General features: G+C 46.1%; 1 protein-coding gene across 1 annotated transcript in view; it reads left to right on the forward strand.

Annotated features, from left to right (window-relative positions):
• The first annotated feature begins 5,112 nt into the window (after positions 1-5,112).
• Positions 5,113-20,320, forward strand: part of C8B (complement C8 beta chain) — a 40,648-nt gene continuing 25,440 nt past the window's right edge. The window contains exons 1-5 of the mRNA XM_022575786.3: positions 5,113-5,204; positions 11,414-11,570; positions 14,573-14,714; positions 16,912-17,053; positions 19,938-20,070. Of these exons, the coding sequence (XP_022431494.1) occupies positions 5,113-5,204; positions 11,414-11,570; positions 14,573-14,714; positions 16,912-17,053; positions 19,938-20,070 (666 nt within the window). The remainder of the gene's footprint in view (positions 5,205-11,413; positions 11,571-14,572; positions 14,715-16,911; positions 17,054-19,937; positions 20,071-20,320) is intronic.

The raw sequence follows: 20,320 nt of genomic DNA on the forward strand, positions 1-20,320 counted from the left end.
TCTCCTTCTGTGCCACCACTGCCCTAATTCAGGCCCTCATCATCTCTCGGCAGACTATTATAACAGCCTCCTAACCGTCTCTCTGCTCCAATTTGCCTCCCTCTAATCCATTCTCTACACTGCAGCCGAGTAATCTCTCTCACAAAGAAAGCTGCCCCCTTCCTTCCCTCCTGAAACCCATCAAGAGCTCCCCATTGCACTTAGGATAAAATCCATATCATTAACCCTGCCCATCAGGCCCCTCCTGCCTACCTCTCTGGTTTCATTTCTTTCCACTGCTCAAGCTGAACTCCAGACTCCAGCAACACTGAGTGGCTTTGGTTCCGCACAAACCCTGTGCGATTTCTTACCTTTGCATCTTGATTTTTCTGGCCTCTTCCTGTACTGCCACGCGCCCTCCCTTTGGTGCTTGGTTTGCTACCTCCTCCTCAACACTTAGGGGCCAGCTCAAGCATCACTTTTGAGAAATGTTTCTCAGTGACCAAACCATACTAATGCATGTCTCCAGCCCTGCACTCATCACACGGTACTGCCCTGATGTATTACTATGTCTGTCCCTCTCACCAGGGTTTCAGCTCTTACAGGAAGGTCTATTACATATTCATCTTTATATCCAGGCACCTAGCATTGGACCTGGCATCTAGTAGCTCGCAATAAATGATTATTGAAGCATTAATTCACAAGCCTACATTTGAAACTAGGGAAACCAGTGCTCAGAGGACTTAAGGGGTTTGTCCAGGATATAAACTAATAAATGAGAGAAATGAAATGCCAGTCTAGGTCTGTCTGATGTCCCAAACACTTCAGAGTACTCCACACTGCCTTCAAAGAGACCACAGATAACTTTGTGAGCTGAAAAAGTTCTATCTCTTAAAGGAATTCTTCCTTCTTATTTCATTTTGTTTTTACTTCTTTTGAATCTCAGATCCTTTTGAGAATCTGAGGAAGGCTATGGACTTTTTCTCCAGAAAAATGCACATACACACCAAATTTTGTATGTAAAAGAAGAGTGTATTAGCCAGGATAAGGTAGCTGTTACTGCAGTAACATATAGACCACAAAATATCAATGAAATAGCACAATCAAAGTTTAATTCTCACTCATAGAAAGTTCTTTATGGGTCAGCAGGGACTCTCCTCAACTAGTGTGTCAGGGCTGTAGGCTCCCTCCATCATAAGACACTGTTATCTCAACACATGCTTTCAAATCATCAGGACAGAAGAAGAGAGAAATAGAAAAGGTACACAGGCTTTTAAGTGCTTCAGCATGAAAGTGGCACATGTCTGGGATAAATTGCAGAATGTCCACAGATTCCTTCCCACGTTGTAGGCACACCCCTTTACAAAGTGACTCTGCTTTTCCTCCTATCAACAGGTATTATCTGTCTCTGTCTCTTGAATGTGGGCTTGGCCATTTCTCTGGCCAATGGGACATTAAGAAACATACTGCAGTCAGAGGCTTTAAAAGCACTTGTGCATTGGAGTCTATGCTTTCTTGCTGGTCTTTGGAACCATGAGATCACCATGAAAAAACCTTAGTCTTTTTGGAGACATGCGGCTTAGTTACCCCATCACGTCGGCCAATAGCCAGCACCTACAGACCAACAGAATAAATCCTCAAGCAGGTGAGTAAGGCCATCCTGTATCAGCCAGCCCCCTGCTGAACATCTTAGCTGGCTGAGGTTGCATGAGTGAACCCAGGCAAGACCAGCAGAACTGCCCAGCTTAGCCCAGACTTACTTGATGACCCAAAGAAGTTTTGAGCTAATAAATGACTATTATTTTAAGCTACTGAATTTGGGGATTATTTGTTATGCAGCAAAAGCTAACTACTACAAAAATAGGTACCAGAGTGCTGCTATAAAAAAAAACCCTAAAACGTGTAGCATTGATTATGGAACTGGAGGCTAGAAAATTAGTTCTCAAAGTCTGGAAGAACAACACTGTCAGTGGATCCATAGACCTAGAGCTGTGAATTCCTGCATATAATTTAAAAGCCTGAAGGCACATGATTGTTTTCAAAAACTCTTTCCTGGCCAGAGAAGAGAGCTATGGCCAGAGAATGGTGAGGTGTGATAATTGTGCTAGACCTTCATCAGTCCTGGAAATTCCTAAGAAGAGGGTAAAGCCTTGAAATTACAAAAAGAAGAGGTTAGGAGTCAGAAAAAACTTGACTCTAGTCATAGATTGACTACTTAGCAACTGTAGAACCAATTGTGGAACCTCATCTCGGAGGCATGGAAGACGATACTTTGTTTTTATTGTCAAGATCAAACAAGATGATATATGGGGAAAACTGTTAAATTGCTAAGAACTGTCCATGAAATATATGTGTATTATCAGCACAGCCTGAGGCTGCCATCCTCCTGGCATGACCTCAGGTGAGCGGCACCTAATGCCACCAGGGGGTGCTATGAGGTTGGAATTCCGGGAAACCCATTGGAGCCTGGAGTCAAACCCAGGAGAGTCCATTGGGAAGGCTTTCTTGAGAAAGTGACATTAATATGGAACATAAAGAATGAGTCCTATTTAGCCACGTGGCACATATTCTGGGCAGAGAGAACAGCATGCACAAAAAGTCTGGAGATGAGTGAGCACACGATTCATTCGTGTAACTGCCCTCTCTAAAATCTGTGGCTTCCTCCATGAGTCCCTTAGGTTTAGGAGGTGAAAAAAGAACCCTATCTTGTAAGGACGTGGCTTCTCTTAAATGCAGGCAGACACGAGAAAGGACGTGGATCTTTCTTGAAATGCAACTTTCTGCTTCTTTACAAATGATTAACCACCACAATCCATTGTGTCAAAGTTCAGGTCACTGCATCCTTTGGGACAGCGATGAGAAAATGCCTTGTGCTTGGGATAATAATAACTGGAATGCACACAGGATGGCCTGAGAGCAGAACTTGTGTTCTGTGTTCTGGGCACAGTTAATGCGAAGGGTCTTCCGCCTTCTGTGGCTTTCCGTTCATCCCCTTGCTACTCTTCCTTATTTGCACTCCCAACCACAGCCCAGCTACTTCAGCAGACAGGTCAGGATGGGAGCAGGCTGGCACTTCCAACCTGCATCAGAAAGTAAGTGAAGGGCTTAATGTTTTATATAGTCAAGCCTTAAAATAACCTTATGAAGTAGGTAATAATGAATTATGATCCCCATTTTCCAGATGAAAAAAACAGTCTCAGAGAAATTAGGTGGCTTGTTCAAGGAAATCAAATCCAGGCTGTGTTCCTTCTACCAGCCCACCCTCAAGTTGCCCGCTGCCTCTCCCCTCCGAGGCCGCTCACCTACACCTGCCAGATCAACAGAGACAAGACGGTCATCGGCCACGTTCCTCCATCTCTTCATGGGCTGCAGGTGAGTTTTGTAAATGCCGGGTCAGTGCAGTCTGTACTTTAACTTGTTGCTTCTAAGGAGTCCGTGATGGGGGTACATCTGAGAGCCCAGGCCATTTGTACATGGCCTTCGAGTTTGCACCAGGCCTCTCTTACGCTGCACTTCCGTGCTCCCCACCAGAGGCAGGGTTGGTACCATCTCCAGGTTGGGATTCGGGGCTGACACTATGTCGGCAGTGGAACTGAAAATGTGAAGACACCCACCCCACATCTGGTCACAGGCAACCTGGGAGTCATTTCTAGGAATCATTTCTAGAGTTATCGAAGTGAACATTTGCTTGAATTATGCCATTTCAAGAGACCCTTAGAGTCACATTTTTCTTTCATCCAGTTTAATGGTGAGGCCACATCGAAACGACAAGGCAATCAGCGTGATTCAGAATGATGAAAAGATGAAGGGAAAGCACTTTTCCAGGCTTAAATAAAACAAGTCTGACCCACCCTACACGAGTGGTACCTGCCTCTGCCGTGCTCACCCCTAAGGAAAGTCCTGTGACTTTGAACGTGGGAGAAGTGATAGGTAAAGGGTGAAGGTGTTTGAGTTTTTTCCATGTGCTACTATCACCATGGCTGTCAGGGTTATCAGCAAATACTGGAGACAAATGTTAAATCTGATACCAATCATCTACTGTACTTCACTTCCCAACAAGGTCAGGGCAGCCATCTATTTCTCCCTAAATATAATAAAGTCCTACAAAAGTTATACAATAAGAACAACACGTATTTGGTTAACTAGCCTCATACAGTTATCATTTTTATAATGCCTGTTTGTGAAACATTTTCACTCTTAGCATCTCATCTGAACCCTCCTGACCCTAAGTGATAGGTAGGCAGAGCCCTCCCAGTTTATATACGTATGAGGAAACAGAATCAAAGAGAGTCAATAAAAATGTCAGCTCAAAAAAACATATATATCATCTCACTTATAGAGAGAGAACATAGTATGTGCCGGCACTGTTCAAAGTGCTTTAAATCTTTCAATTTATCTAATATTCACCACAATCCTGTGAGGTGGGTACTATTTTATCCCTGTTTTGTAGATGAAGAAATTTGGGCCCAGAGAGGTTAATAATTTGCCCTGGGTCCACAGCTGATGAAAGATACAGAGAGAATTTGAACTCAGGTAGATGGGCTCTAAAGCTCTACAGCCTCTTACTGACTTGCTCAAAATCACGTAGCTAGAAAGAGGCAAACTGGAATTCAAAGCCTGGCCTGTCTGACTCCAGACCCTGTATTTACTTAGTAACAATAGCTCACATGTCTGAGTGCCCAGCACGGGCCTGTTCTAAGCGCTTTATTTGTAGGCACTTATTTGATCCTCACCACTTTCCAAGTGAGGAAACTGAGGCATAGAAGTAAAGTGACTTGCCCAAGGTCTCAAAGCTGTGGCAGAGAAAGGATTTGAACCCAGGCAGTCCGGACCTAGAGCCCAGTCCTTTTTGCCTCACTAACCATCTGTCCTCTCAGCTGCTTACCCCAGAGTCTGTTATACATGAATAAAAACCAAGCTGCAGCACATTTTTCCATCATTCTCATTGGTTTCTGGAGTCACAGATAAGTCTTCTGTCCGTGCAAAGTCTAAGGCATTTCTGGTTACTGGTGGCGTTCTGTTTACTTTGCCCGACTGTTTGCTCTCTGGGGACAGAAGCTGACAGTAGCACTCCCTGGGCAGGCTCTTCATGGATCCAGGAGCCTCAGTCAGATCTCCTGTCTCATAGAGAAAATGAAGACATCCAGGGTGTGGGCTTGGAGGGCACCGGCAGAGCTGTTTCTCCTCTGTGCTGCCCTGGCATGTCTCAGTTTGCCGGGTTCCAGGTAAGTGACGGTTCCGAATGACTCCCTGATCACTAAATATGACGGGGAACATAAAGCAACATCATAGTGACCCTCTCCTTGTCACATGCCTATTAAATAAGGAACATCTCCTGAAGCAATTTGCATGCGTCTGATAAAATAATAACAACTCTTTAAATTGTTGTGGAACCCAGCGACCAACTTCAACAAAAGTTCTTGTAGGAAACTGACATGTTTAAATGTATTTTGTCACGCTGAGAATACTTGTTCTGTATTCTGAACAAAACCTTGGCGTGATTCTTTATGCAAAAGGGTTGTTATGTATGGGGAAAAAAGCCAATTCATAACAATGATTTTAATATGAGAGTGACCTACCCTACCTGCTCATCAACCTAAACTCTTTGTTCTCAGACTCCTGCTCCATCTCTCTCTCTCTCTCTCTCTCTCTCTCTCTCTCTCTCTCTCTCTCTCCCTTGGTCTCGCTCTCCCTCTCTCTTTCTCACACATACACGCACACATTCCAGATGTTCGCCGCAGTTAAATGCTAGCTAATTTATTTCATACTCTCTTTGGTATTTGTTAATAGGCTGCAAAACAGGCTAAAAACAAATATCTGAGTTGAAAGCTCAAACTTAATCTGAGTGAAAGTTCAAACGTGGGCTCCACTGAAAGAAGCACCAGTGACATGGCAATCGGGGGATCCTTCTGGTACAGGAGAAGCCGCTACCATCAGAGGCTAAGCTGTCAGCTGTCCTAGGCTCCTTGTGAGCCATCCCGTGGGAAGAAGGACTGTTAATGCCATTCCTCTTACTCATTCCATAAAAGCTGTGTGCGCACAGTCTCCCACGGGGGGAGCACCTGGTACCCGTACGCACCCCCTGGTGTCAGCTCTGCTGAGCGCTCAGCCCCCATTGGGCACCACCCTGAGACTAGGGTGATGAGTGTTTGCTACCCATTGGGCACTCAATGAATAATAGGTATTATGATTATCAAGAATCTCAACTTGGCCCTGAGAAGAACAAAGAAGCCAAGGCTTTCCTTGTGTGTACTATGTGTCCATCAGGATCCAAGGAAATGTGTCTGGAATGGAGGGTTTAAAGGGATCATAGCAACCCTACATATGGACCCCTATGTGAGGCCCCTTGTCAGGCTCTGAGGCTACAGAAGTGAATAGGACACAAAGGGCTCATGTTCTCATGGAGGAAACCAACATGTGAGCACATACTATGTGTGCTGTTGCAATAAATAGCACAGGGGCAGGTGGGAAACAAGAGAGGAGTGATTGGCTTTACCGGAGATGGAGTCTGGCAAGGCTTCTGGAAGAGAGGGTGCTTGAGCTGAATCTTTACATAGGAATAGGTATTTGCCAGATGGCCACGGAGGTGAAGGGTGTTCCAGGCAGAGGAAGCAGCATAGACAAGGGCAGGGAGACGAGAGAGCCTGGCTTGTTCCTGAAGCCACACATCTACTTCAGTAAGCCTTGAGCACAGGTCAAAGTGGGGAGCTGCCAGAGATGGGACCAAGGAAGAGTCAGCAGGAGTCAGATCCTGGGTGGAGCTGGGGCAGGGGTTGGTGCCTGTACACCAGCCGAGGAGCTTGAACCTTATCCTCTAGGCAATGGGGAGCCATGGAAGGGTTTTAAGCAAAGGATCGATCGACACAGTCAGATTTATACATAGGAAGTTCACCCAGAGGTAGGAAGTGGAGATGTGAGTGGGTGAGTATAGACAACAGGTTGGGAGACCTGGCTTAATCGTCCAGCGATGTCATGAGATGGGGTGTTATCCTTACTCACTATGTAGAAGAGCAAACGGGTCCTCAGAGAAGAGAAGAGATTCATTCACATCTCATGAGTCTCAAACCCTTACCTGAATCCAGGTTTAGTGCTCTGGCCTCTACCCACGATTCCATGGAGCAGTCTTGAACGTGGCATGTGTTTGAATTCCATACACGAAGTGCAGGAAAAGCCTTCAGTTCTGCAACAGGGAATGCTGAGACCTCCTTTGTACTAGCTAAGAAAGGTTTCTGTTTTTAGTTACTCTTGTAATCAAGTCAAATGAAATACTCATTATGTCATCTTAAGACTTATGTTTGCTTATCGCCACTCTGTACCAGGCACTTAGGTATATTAAGTCTAATTCTCAAAGCTATTAGAGATAAGTGCTATTGTTTATAGTTTACAGAGAGGGAAACTGAGATTTGGAGAGATAACTATCTCTAGGTTCCTCACTTAGTATATCAATATAACAGAATATGGATTCATATCTGTTTTTTTTTTCTGGTTCCAGAGCCCCTGTATCTTTCTGCCTCTTGCTAATGCATTATCTCTTCTCCACCTGCATTGTGGATCTGACTTTCTGGACTCCCAGGTCATTTCTCTATCTCTGGACCACACATTTGTTGCCTTGAGAGTTTGCTTTAAATTTCATTTCTACAATAGCAAATGACACAGAGAAGAGAAATTGAAAATCCACCACCCAGAAGTTGCCCCTTCCAGCAAAGAGGAAGGATGCTATTTGCAAAGGATGCAGCTGCCTAACAAATTGTGTGTGACAAGAAAGTTGTTGTGTCAGGGCATTTCTACAGAGAGCCAAAATATATTGATGCACCCCGTCTATGTAAGCTTATGGCTCGCAATTTACTGCTGACCTAATCCTGCCGTACGCGATGGGTCCATCTTTATTTTGATCAGAGACTCCTGTTAGAAGGAGAGTAGGAGACAGGAACCAAGTGAAATATGTCCTCCTGCTAGCAGCTGCATTCCGTGCACCTCGAGGAATGGCAGGTACCTCCTTGCCCGTCCTTACATAGAGGATACGTTCCAAGGACTTGTAGAAGGGTGTTTGCTGTAGCATTGTTTGCAGTTGCAAAACATGAAAAAAATATATAAACATCCTTCAAAAAGAAAAAGAATAAGTTGAATGCAGTGTATGTCTTATGATGGAACATGTAGATAAAAGAAAGGAACAAGACCTCTTTATGAATCAACATGGATAGGCCAGAAATACAATGTTGATTGACAAAAGCAAGTTCTAGAATACTATGTCCAGTTTGAGTGCAGCTCACAAAAGCAACGCTATGTGTTGTGTCTATATGTATGTATGTAAACATTTAAAAAACTGGAAGGATGTACAGCAAATTCATGACAGTAGTATCCTCTGAAGAAGAGAGGAAAGTGAACTGGGGCTGGAGTAAACCACAGACGTCAAATTTATAAGGTTATTTTTTATGTAAAAAAAAAAGACTTGAAGGAAGTGTACCAAAATGTTAACAATTGCCAATCCTGTTTTGTGAATACCTGAGTATTTATTATTTTGTTTTCTGTACTTCTCTGGGCATGTTTAATTTTTCAACATTAAAAATACACAGAGGATTTTGAATGACAGAAGTCAAGGCAGTTGCTCAGAACGTCCATCTGGTTCATCTCTGTAAATTCACAGCGTGAAGGCACATGTTATAATAACCATACACAGAGGTCCTGACTGCCCCTGTCCTCTGTTGGGTCCATGCTAGTCCCAGGAATTAAAGATGCAATTTAATGCTAGCCTTGCTTTCCGATTTGCATTTTATAGTACTAATAAACCACACACATTTAGCCAGTGTAATTTACAAACATGCTGTTTATTCAGCTGATCACGTCATTGTATTGCCACCTCCATAATGAAAAGAGATCTGGTGGTTGTTACCACTTTTTACCAAGTTCCTTCTGTAAGTGATCATCTTGCCCATTAACAGGCTTTCACATCTCAGAGGGGGAAATAATTGTGACTCTTAATGGCAAGTGTGCACATTATTTATCTACTCAGTCTCCACTGTGGCCTGAATTGGGTGGAAAGTTGCTAAAAACACAATGTAACTATTTCTTAGTGGCAACAAAAAGAGGATACCCTGCAGAGCTGTCAAATACGTACTTAGGAGAAGACAAATCACAGACGATATTGTTTTGTCAAACCTGGGCAGATTAGTAGATAAGAGCACATTCTGAAGCCCCCAGCTGCTGGGCAGCATCCTGCCTCAAGTAACCATTTTAAAGACTACACCTGTGGTTCCCACTAGTCTTTGACCTTTCATTAAAGATCCAGCTTTACTAGGCAATTGATTTTTGCTGATCTCTGGGGTGGTCATGGAGATAGATTTCACTGTAGTTAATATCATCCTCTTTTTTAGGACTCTTGCCAAGTGAGAATGTATCGTTAATGACCTTGTCTGGAGTGATATGTTAAAATTTTGAGACAGTGGAAACTATGTGATGCTCTGCCTGATGAATGAATCTTGGACACAGGGATGCAAGAGGCCTTGCATGGAGATGGAGGGGACTGGCAGAGTGGATGCTGGCCTGGTTCCCCTACGGGCAGCATAGAGAAATGGACCTAACAGAGACTAGAGTTGAGCAGACCTCGGCTCAGACCCCAGCATGACCACATACCAGCTGTATGGCTCTCAGCCATTTCCCTCATCTCTCTGGAAGGTTGCTGCCTTCTAGCATTGCTGTCAGGATTAGATGAGATGGCATGGGTGAAACATCTCAGGCAGGATCTGACACGTCCTGGGCGCTCAGCAAATCTTAATTCTCTTTCTCTTCTCTTGTCCCTTTTTACCTTGAAAAGAAACGCAAATTACAAAGAATCTTGCAGTGTTATACATTCTTTCAGATGGAAGAAAAATAGAAACCATACTATACCCGTCGTATTACACATGGGGAAACCAGAGGCCTAGGCAGATTAAATAACATGCCCGTTCATTCCCTCTTTTACTCGATGTCCCAAGACTACCAGGAACTCAACAAAAAGTGTTGCCTTATCTTCTAGACAGATTTCAGATCTCGTATTGCTTGACTGCTCTGCAGATGTGACACCATCTGCCTCTCCCATCCCCCCACCCCACTGGCCTCACCCCATCCCCTACCCACCCCTATGTACTGTCCTCGCCCTGGCCTGGCAGACACCAGTCTCTCCTTGTCTGCTGGTTGTGTTTATGTTTCCCACGGTCTTGTCCTTGGCCGGCATCTCTCAAGAACAGTCTTATCCTCTCCCAAAGCTTTTCATGATCAGATCTGTATCCCTAGTACAAATCCCTCTCCTGAGTTCCAAAACTATGTAGGAACTATTTATCAAATGACTCTACGTAGGTGTTCCACAGACACCTGGAGCTCCGCTTGTCCCAACTCCATCATCCTCGACAGATTCCTTTGCTCCTGAGTTCCCCACTCACCCACCCACCGACTCAAACTAGAAACCAGCATCAACCTAAACGTGTTCCTCTCTCTAACCCACACCCCCCATCCTATTACCCGTCACTCTATCCATTCCACCTGAGAATCCTCTAGTAAGTCTGTCTTCCCCATTCTGTCTCCCCTGGATGCTGCAATGGTGCAGGCTCACATCACTCATTGGTACCACTGCTCGAGCCCCCTACCTGCTTTTCCTGCCCCAGGGCTCTTCCCACCTCCACCCAGCCTCCATACTGCAGCCACAGTGATGTCCTAAAGCTCAGCTCTGACGGTGGAGTCTGCATGCTTAAAAACCTTGCCTACCGGATAAAGTCCGGAAGAGCTAAGGTGTGAGGCATGTTTCTCTTTTCCTATCCTAAGCAAAACTGTGAGTTCCAGAAGGAAAAACCTGTGTCTTATAATTCTCTGTATCCTCTTTAGCATAGTATCCTGACCATGGTTTGTTCTCAGACAAAATTTCGTTGACTCATAATGTGAGAGGGCAACTTAAAGGCCACCTCGTCCAAACTTCTCATTTTCCAGGGGATAAAACAGAGGCCCCAAGATGGGGAGGGTATTGCTTGAGGTCATACATCTAGCTGTGGTTGTAATCCCTGCATATCTAAAGCACTGTAGAGTTGATAAAGTGTTTTCACGTATACTTTCTTATTTAATCCTACAAATAACCTAATGAGCTAGGTATGATTCTCTCATTATATCATACAGGTGAGAAAAGGGAAGCTCACAGAGGTTGAAAGACCAGACCAAGATCATTCAGCTCCTGATGGACTGTCTTCTGATCAGAGTTCAGCACCCTTCTGACCCTCGCTAGCCATAATGTCAGGCAGTAACTGGGGGTTCAATAGACACTTGTTGAGTGAATTAACCTCTACTTGACTGATAAAGGAATAGCCTTGCACAAATGAGCAAATATATATTTATTGAATGGATGGACAGGTGGTTGGAGGTATATTTAATTCCCTTCGGATACTTGACTCTCTTCTCTATGATGACCTTTTAGGGGTGAAAGGCCACCCTCTCTTGAGTCAAATGCAGTCAACGAGAGCCTCGCCAGGACTAGACAGACGCGGAGTGTGGATGTCACCTCAGTGCCTATTGATTGCGAACTGTCCAGCTGGTCCTCCTGGACCACGTGTGATCCTTGTCAGAAGAAAAGGGTAGGTACCCAGGCCTTGGGAGACCTCTGAGCTTCCAGGAGCCCTAGTCCTCAGCAGGATCGTCTGAGGCATTACTGACAGTGCCCGCATCATAGTGGGACCTGGGTAAATGTTGGCTGATTTAATTAATGGATTTTATTCCTCTGAGTTTCCAAGGAGCAGTCAGATCCTTTCTTTGATCTTTCAGATTTTTTCCAAGCATATCTGTCCTTGCTCCCATTAGCAGCTTCTTAATTAGACTTCCTACCTCCAACCTTGCTCTTTCAATCCATCTTTCAGGGTGCAGCCAGGGAAGCTATTGAAAATGAAAGTCTGGCCAGTCTGTCGCCAGCTTGGATGTCCAAAGTCTATGCATGGCCCTTAGGATCAAGTCCAGGCTCATGGTGTTCAAGGCCCCCCATGCCTTAGACCAGGCCTACGTCTCCATAGAACAGCCCCCATGCCAGCACACAGGACACGTGTATTTTCCTGCACATTTCACACTCTGTCTGTTCCTTTATTCATGTCGCTTTCTTAGGCTGGAGTGGCCTTTCCCCCTCCTTCACCAGCTATCACCTACTCATGATTTGAAACTGCGTAGTGGCCGCCTCTTTTGAGAAGCTTTCCCTGACTTCTCAGCGCCCCTTGCCCTTAGATAGATACCCTTTTATGAACTACAATAGCTCCTTATTCCTCCTGTATCCTAACACTTATCATTTACTTTTCTTTTATTATTGGTCTTTCCATTAAATGATGAGCGCTTAAAAACGTATTCGATACTGTATCTTCAGTGTATAGGCCAATGTCTGGCATGTAAGAGGTGCTCCATAAACATGTGTTGTTTGATCTCATCATATTTCTTGACATCTCTATAAGGAAGGGAGGATAATTGTTACACTTTCTGTTAGGCAGATAGACAGAGACCCAGAGCAGGTAAGTGATTTCTTGGGTTCACCCAGTAGCAAAAACAGACCTTGAACTCAGGCCACTGGCCTCCTTGTCTAGCATTCTACCAGTCAAAACACACAGTCTCTGCAGTATTTGTTCTTCGATCTTCGTTGTCACAGGAGGGCTGACCCAGGAGCCAGCTCTAAGAACAGGATATGTGTCAGAGAAAAGGGAACGGTTCTCATTTCCCCGGCTCCTTGGGAAACTGAACCAGCCATGGGCTAGGACTCTAAAGAGGCTGTGGAAGTAGGCCCAGGACAATTGCACGCTTAATTGGATCAACGTGGAGAGCCAGGCAGGCTCATTCAGTTCCCAAAGTAGGCATTATTGCTGATGTGATCAACATTGATCCAATTATCTGGATAATTGCTTCATCTGCACCATAAACCAGGAAGACCCAGCATGAGCCATCCACTCACTCAATCAGACAGAGCTCTGCACTCAGACTTTGCTACACATGGTCCCTCAGTGGACATCACTGCTGTCTGCCGGGTCAGTGGCTGGGAGTTCATCAAAACCTTTCGACTGGAATTGGGAGATGTCTTTCCTCCGTCATCTCCACACTCCTCAAACCCATTTTGTCTCTGGTGCCTGGGGCTTGTCTTCTAGCATCTTCTTTGCAGACATTATCCCTGTCCTGCCAGCCTCTGCCTTCCAGGAAGAAAGACTCTGGGAAAGCAAAGGACCATGGGTGGATGCTTGTCTATGTTTCTTTTCTAGATTTCCAGATACCATGCACGTAATAAGTGTGGCTGGTTAACATGTCAGTCTGTAAAGGGGCTGCTATCCTGCTTTGCCCCCTCTGGTGGTACCAAAATCTTGACTGCAGCTAGCATTTGGACGCCACCCATATCTGATCATTTCCTTCCTCTGCAGTGGTTTCTCATTTCCCCGTAATGAAGTACTAAATCCAGCCTTACTGAGGCCCGGGAGGCCCTGCCTCACCTGCCCCTGGCTACGTCTCCCTCCATCTCTTGCCACTCTCCCTCCTTCACTCTTCACTCCAGCTGTGATGGATTTCTTGTTTCCTGGAACAAGGTGCATACTGTCTAGTCTCTCAGCTTTGGCACAGCAGTTCCCTCCGCCCAGATTGCCCTTCTCTCCCCTCCTCAGCCAGCTCTCCATGTTTGCCTGACATGTCTACTCATCCTCTGGGGCTCAGCTTAGATGTCGCTTCAGTGTCTTCTAAGGCTGCACTGCGGATTCCCCTCTGCGTTTACAGAGCGCTCGGTACTGCCCCTGTCATGGCACACGTCGCACTGTGTTGTCACTGCCTGGTGTTGACCATCATCACCACCACCACCACCACCACCACCACCACCACCACCACCACCACCACCACCACCACCACCGTCTGCAGCCTCCTCGAGGGCAGCCCAGAGGGCGTGATTATGATCAAAACCAAACAAGCATAAGTAGCACCTACCTTTTTCAACATTGGGTGGCTCAATCAAAAGTTTGGAAATCCAATCCATATTTCTGGAATAAACAATCTAGAGATAGAGAAATATTGACTGCTAAAAATTATTAATACTTAAAAAGAAAAATGAGCACAAGCAATTGAGTGCCTCCTGTGTACCAGACAACATGAGGTTTCGTATATATCTCACACATATAATTGAAACTCCATAACTGTACATTGAGGTAATTCATTATCCCCATTTTATAGATTAGTAAATTGAGATCACAATGCTTAAGTAGCTTACCTGATATCACATAACTAGAAAGTATCAGAGTCAGTGGCTCCAAAGTGCATGCTTTTGTGTTATAAGCTACTTAGTAAATGAGAGTACTTGAATCAACCCATTGGATTAATCAAGCTGAAAGACTGAACTGGCTGCATCAAGGCACTTACTACCTTTGACTCCAAAGCCCACGCTTTCCCCACATTTAGCAGATCTTTACTGATCACTGTGGATGCAGAAACTGAAGATAAGGTCCCTGCCCTCAGAGGGCTCCCAGTCTATTTGAAATAGACAACCAGCCAATGGCAATATAGATGCTTAAGTGTACCCCTTAGCTCCCCAGGTCTCCAAGGCTCTGCCCTTGGTTCACCTTGCTCCTCTCTGCTACAGTACAGACATGCCTACTTGCTCCAGCCCTCTCAGTTCCATGGGGAACCGTGCAGCTTCTCTGACAAGGAAGTTGAAGACTGTGTTTCCAACAGACCATGCAGGAGTCAAGTGCGCTGTGAAGGCTTTGTGTGTGCGCAGACAGGTATAAAGGGACGCAGGAGCGGGAGGGGAAAGCTATCAAGTGAGCCAGTGGCACGTGATGGTGGGAGGACTGGCCATTGCCTGGTGCTCACGATCACGGTCATGTGTCAGGTCAGGAGGCCTCCTTGACCTCTTTTTACACGTATTATTTCATAAAAACAACCCTACCATGTAGGTGTTGATATTACCCCCATTTTACAAATTGAGAAATTGAGACTTGGAGAAGTTACTCAGGCAAGATCATATAGCAGGTAAGTGGAGGAGGTACGGCTAGGAATCGGGGAATTCAAATTACATTCACTGACATTATGGACACCAAAATTATGTGTGCTAGAATAAGAACTCCCGAGTTAAATCTTACTTTGACTTTGTAATTTAGAGAAGTCACTTAACCTTCTCACTTGTTGGTTCTCTAAACAGAAAATCAGAAGTGATGTTAATACCTTACAAGTCTGCTATAAACATCAAGTGACACAATGGATGTGAAAGCTCTTTGCAGACCCTGAGTTCTGCTGGCTTTCTCAGAGGTTTGAGGCTAAATGCAATGTGGCAAAGCCACCTGCAACAGTTAAATAGGGTGGGTAGCATCATTTATCTCTGAAAGCTGTCTGGTGAGATGGTCCCTGCATTTCTGTATCACCAAGTACAGCATAACCCTTAACCCGTGAGATAGTCATAAAACATTTTCGATTAAAGGAAGCAAGGGAAGAAAAGAAAAGACAGACGAACGGGCAGACCGAGGGAAGGCAGGGAGGAGGCGCTCACAAATGAATGATCATCAGTGGCAGAGCTAAGTAAACACTTGTCTTTTCAATTCATTCCTCTATAGCTCATTCAGGCGAACACACGCCTCTCTGTTTCTCCAAGGCGCCAGCAAAAAGCAGAGTATTTTGACCCAAATTATCTAGATGGGAGTTGCAACTCTCTACATTCTCTGTAACCATGTGGACTGTGCTTAGGGATCTTCTCAGAAAGAATTAGTGATTCTTAGAGCAATTTCTAGGGCTTATTGCAAAGGCGAAACTCCATCCAATAAATCTGAAAGACTTTTACAGGGTGTCCATGGACTAATTATGACCAGTGTTCCATGATTCTGACCAAAGCCATAATGGTTATTTGGGCAGGCTTTAGTTTAAATGCCTTGTAAGGAACATATGAAAACCAGATTGTTACTCTTCTGCCTTTAATACCCCAAAACATTGGTTAAAAATGACCAGACACATCTGAGGAAAAAAGGTTACCTGTCTTATGGGCTTTATCCCCCAAGAAGATACAAATAAGAAAGGAAGTCAAGTCAATGGGGAAAAGAGTTTCAAGGAAGCAAATAATTTTAAACATACAGTCCAAATAATTTTATCATCTAAAAGTAGTCCGGGGCTTCCCTGGTGGCGCAGTGGTTGAGAGTCCGCCTGCTGATGCAGGGGACACGGGTTCGTGTCCCGGTCCGGGAGGATCCCACATGCCGCGGGGCGGCTGGGCCCGTGAGCCACGGCCGCTGAGCCTGCGCGTCCGGAGCCTGTGCTCCGCAACGGGAGAGGCCACAGCAGTGAGAGGCCCGTGTACCGCAAAAAATAAATAAAAGTAGTCCGAATGGCTCTGGTGTTGAAGGCAGTGTGGTTTAGTGGGGAGAGTTTGTGATAAGAAAGCTATAGGTTCCAATCCTCCTGCCAGTACTTACCAGCAATGTGCATTTGGACCATCAAAACACTAATAATAGTAATAACAACACATATCCAGCACTTACCATGAGTCAGTACTGTTTCATTCATTTAAATCCCCAGCAACCCTAGGGGGTAGGTATGATGGAGTCTCTATTTTACAGATGAGTAAATTGAGGCGGGGGGTGGGGTCAGGTAACGTTTGGAAGGTCCCACGGCTAGTACTGTTATAGGACCCACCGAACCCACCACCCCTCACCAGTGCCAAGCAGAGGGGTCCAGCCTTCCTTCCTGTCTGGCCACTCGACCCCTGCCTAGCGGATCTGCCCTCAAGTACTTTCAGAAATATAACACTGGCTTCTTTGGGGGGATAAACTGTGGATTCCATTACCCACCCACCCCGATACATGAGGACTAATGCAAACAGAGCATTAAAGGCGCAGCAAAGTGTCCGGCCCACAGTGGGTCTCAAACCATGTGAGTCCCCCCACCCCATCTTACTGGCCTCGGACCGTGGGTAACCCCCTTTCTCCATTCCAGGGAGGTGTGTAAACCGCAGACTTCTTTGTAACGGGGACAACGACTGTGGAGACCAGTCAGATGAGGGGAACTGTAGAAGGGTTTATAAAAAATGTCAGCAGGAAATGGACCAATACTGGGCCATTGGCAGCCTGGCCAGTGGGTAAGTTACCGCCTTCTGTTGTAGAGCTGGAAGGGCACACAGTTAAATGTGATTCTGGAGAAGAGCCAGGGATGGACCTGTAAACAGAGTGCCTCCTTTTTCCTTTCTGAAAAAGGCAGGGGTGTACGTGGATGCTTGCGGCTGCTCCCTGAGGACAGACCCAGGGCCTCTGGGGGCACATCCCACGGAGAGATGGACCTACGCGGCTGCAGGGAGGGAGCGTTGAGGGCAGAGCTGTGTGTTGGGGCCGCGGAGGCTCCACGCAAGGGCTGGGGGAAGGGTTATTTGACACCTGCTCTGTGACTGTGTTAGGTACTTTCTAAGCATTACCTTTTTTTTTTTTTTTTTTTACATCTTTATTGGAGTATAATTGCTTTACAATGGTGTGTTAGTTTCTGCTTTATAACAAAGTAGAGGTAAGACAGGAATAAAGACACAGACCTACTAGAGAATGGACTTGAGGATATGGGGAGTGGGAAGGGTAAGCTGTGACAAAGCGAGAGAGTGGCATGGACATATATACACTACCAAACGTAAAATAGATAGCTAGTGGGAAGCATTACCTTTGAATCCCCTTGACAGCTGCGAGGGAGGTTTATCTGTTTCCCTATCGGGCTGGCCCAGAGGAGAAGGTGCTAAGTAATTAGCGAGTGAAAGAGTGCATTTCCAGCATGGCTCTGCAGCCACTCTGTGTGCAGCCGATCCGGGGGCCTCTGAGTTGGTTAAATCCTCTGGGGAGGTGAGGGGTCAGAAGGGACCAGACTGCCCTGGTGCCCACACTCCTTTCCTGCTGTGATCTGCAGCCTCTCAGCCTCCAGGGGAAGAGGAGGGCCTCCCTTCAGACGCCTCACAAATCAGCATGTGTGACGCAGTGTGGGGAGCAGAGTGGCCCTGGATGGGGTTCTCCCTCTTCCTAAAGGAATGTCAGACCTCCATCCTGAAAGGTTGTCATTAGAGATACAGATGCCTCAGGTGGGGAAAACCTCCTCTCAGGACCACCTTAGAAACTAGTGATTATAAGTCCCATCTCCTCGATAAGGAAACTGAGGCCTGGAAAGTTAAGAGAGTTCTCAGAAGTCACATGGCAAAGAGGGTGACAGAGTGGACATTCAGAGCCAGTAGCAGAGGCTGACTGGACCCTGCAGGAGGGGCAGAAATATGGCCCACAGGCCACAGGACCCTGGCTGAGGCACTTGTCTGTGCGGTGCCTTAGTTTTGTCATTTGTAGACGGAAGTTAGTAATACCCTTCTTTCCAATCTGTGAGGGATGCGTAAGCTAACGCCATGGTAATAAACTAATACACAAGAGGCAGCAGGTATGGGTGTGGTGGGAAGAAAGCGGACTCTGCTCTTGACTTAAGACACTCAGACTTTGAGTCCTGGCCCTGCCAGCTGCTGGGCAGTTCAGTTGCCCTCTCTGTGCCTCACTTTCCTCATCTGTTAAATGGGTATAATAATAATACCCATGGATTCAGTGAGCCAATACGTGTAATTGATTATTACAGTATTAAAAAAAATAAATGGGGCTTCTCTGGTGGCGCGGTGGTTGGGAGTCCGCCTGCCGATGCAGGGGGCGTGGGTTCATGCCCCGGTCCGGGAGGATCCCACATGCCGCGGATCAGCTGGGCCCGTGAGCCATGGCCGCTGAGCCTGCGCGTCCAGAGCCCGTGCTCTGCAACGGGAGAGGCCACAACAGTGAGAGGCCCGCGTACCACACACACACACACACAAATATATATATATATACATCATTATGCTACATGAAACTCTGTCACAGGAGAGAGAGCCTAAGACAATTCTGGTAGAGCAGAACAGGCCAACAGGCAGAAGCTAAAAGGAGACAGAGCTCCTTTGAACAAAAAAATGGCTGTCGGTAGTAGTCAAAGCAGACTTCCAAGAATGGTCTAGCATGGTCGGCAAGAACAAGCCTCCAGGAATGGAGGCTTCTTAGGAGGCGGTGAGAAAGAATGTCAAATTAGAGACAGTATTTTCATTCTTTCTAAATGGACATAATGGCATCCAGGGCTTCAGGGACATTGAGTAAGGTGATGCCCTGAGCCATCTGTGACTGTGTCTGTTTCCAGTTAGACCCTCAGTAAATGGGAGTTAATTTAGTGTCTTGTGATGGGGGTCATACGGAAATTAAGAAGAAAACCACCATTCCCAGGGAGCACAGAATCTAGGGGAGACAACAGACACGTAAATAATAACAAGCCTTTATCACAGACCAAGTAATGTTCTAAGCGCTTAACAAATATGGACACGTGTAACCCTCACAACCACTCCAAGAGAGAAGATTTTCTCTGTTCCCATTTTACGAATGAGGAGACTGAGGTACAGAGAGGTTAACTGGTGTACCCACGGCTACAGAACTCGTAAATGGCAGAGCAGGAATTTGACCCCAGGCACCTGGCTGCAGAGTCCATGTTCTTGCCTCCCATGCTAAACCATTCTTAGGCAACTGCAGTAGGTGCAGAACAATAAATACATGAATGGGGCAAGCACGGGGTCTAATGAGGACCTCTAATGCACGCAGCTTGGTACAAGTGTCAGTGAAGGCTGCCCACGACAGACAACGACGGAACCCATTCTTGAGAGATAAGTGAGAGATAAAACAGTGAATGGCTGGAAGGGCATATAGGCATAGAGAACAACCCTTACACAGAAGGGGAGCAAAGCAGACTGGAGGAAGAACACCCCCAAGTAGTAAGGGACTGGCTTTGTGACTGTAGCTGGGAGTGTCCAGAGATGAAGCCGGAAAGCTGGTTTCATCCAGATACTGAGGGCCTTGAGTGCCGTACCAAGGAATTTGGCTGTCCTTTAGTGGGTCTACCAGTTGGGATTACACCCTCACCTCTTACCCTTCTCCACCCCTTCCCTGCAGGATAAATTTGTTCACAAACAACTTGGAGGGCCCAGTTCTCGATCACAGGTATTACGCCGGTGCATGCTCCCCCCATTACATACTCAACACGAGGTTTCGGAAGCCATACAATGTGGAAAACTTCATCCCACAGGTATGTGCCAGCCAGGAAGCCACCACAGGGCCATGGCAGGGACACTGGCAGAGCAGCCAGTAGCATGGATCCAGACCCGGCCTACAGCCTGCCTGCTGGGCGAGCGCCGATGCATCGCTTTTTCTCTCTGAGCTTCAATTCTCCATACGTAAAATGGGTGGTCCCTTTCTCTGGACACAGTGGTGAGGCTGACATGCCATGTACAGAGATGTAGTAGCCGTAATCGTACTAACAGTAATAACAAAAGCTC

This window comes from Delphinapterus leucas, chromosome 1 (assembly GCF_059928025.1).
Source record: "Delphinapterus leucas isolate spDelLeu-1000000601 "Yukka" chromosome 1, BTC_Dleu_Yukka2, whole genome shotgun sequence".
NCBI lineage: Eukaryota > Metazoa > Chordata > Mammalia > Artiodactyla > Monodontidae > Delphinapterus > Delphinapterus leucas.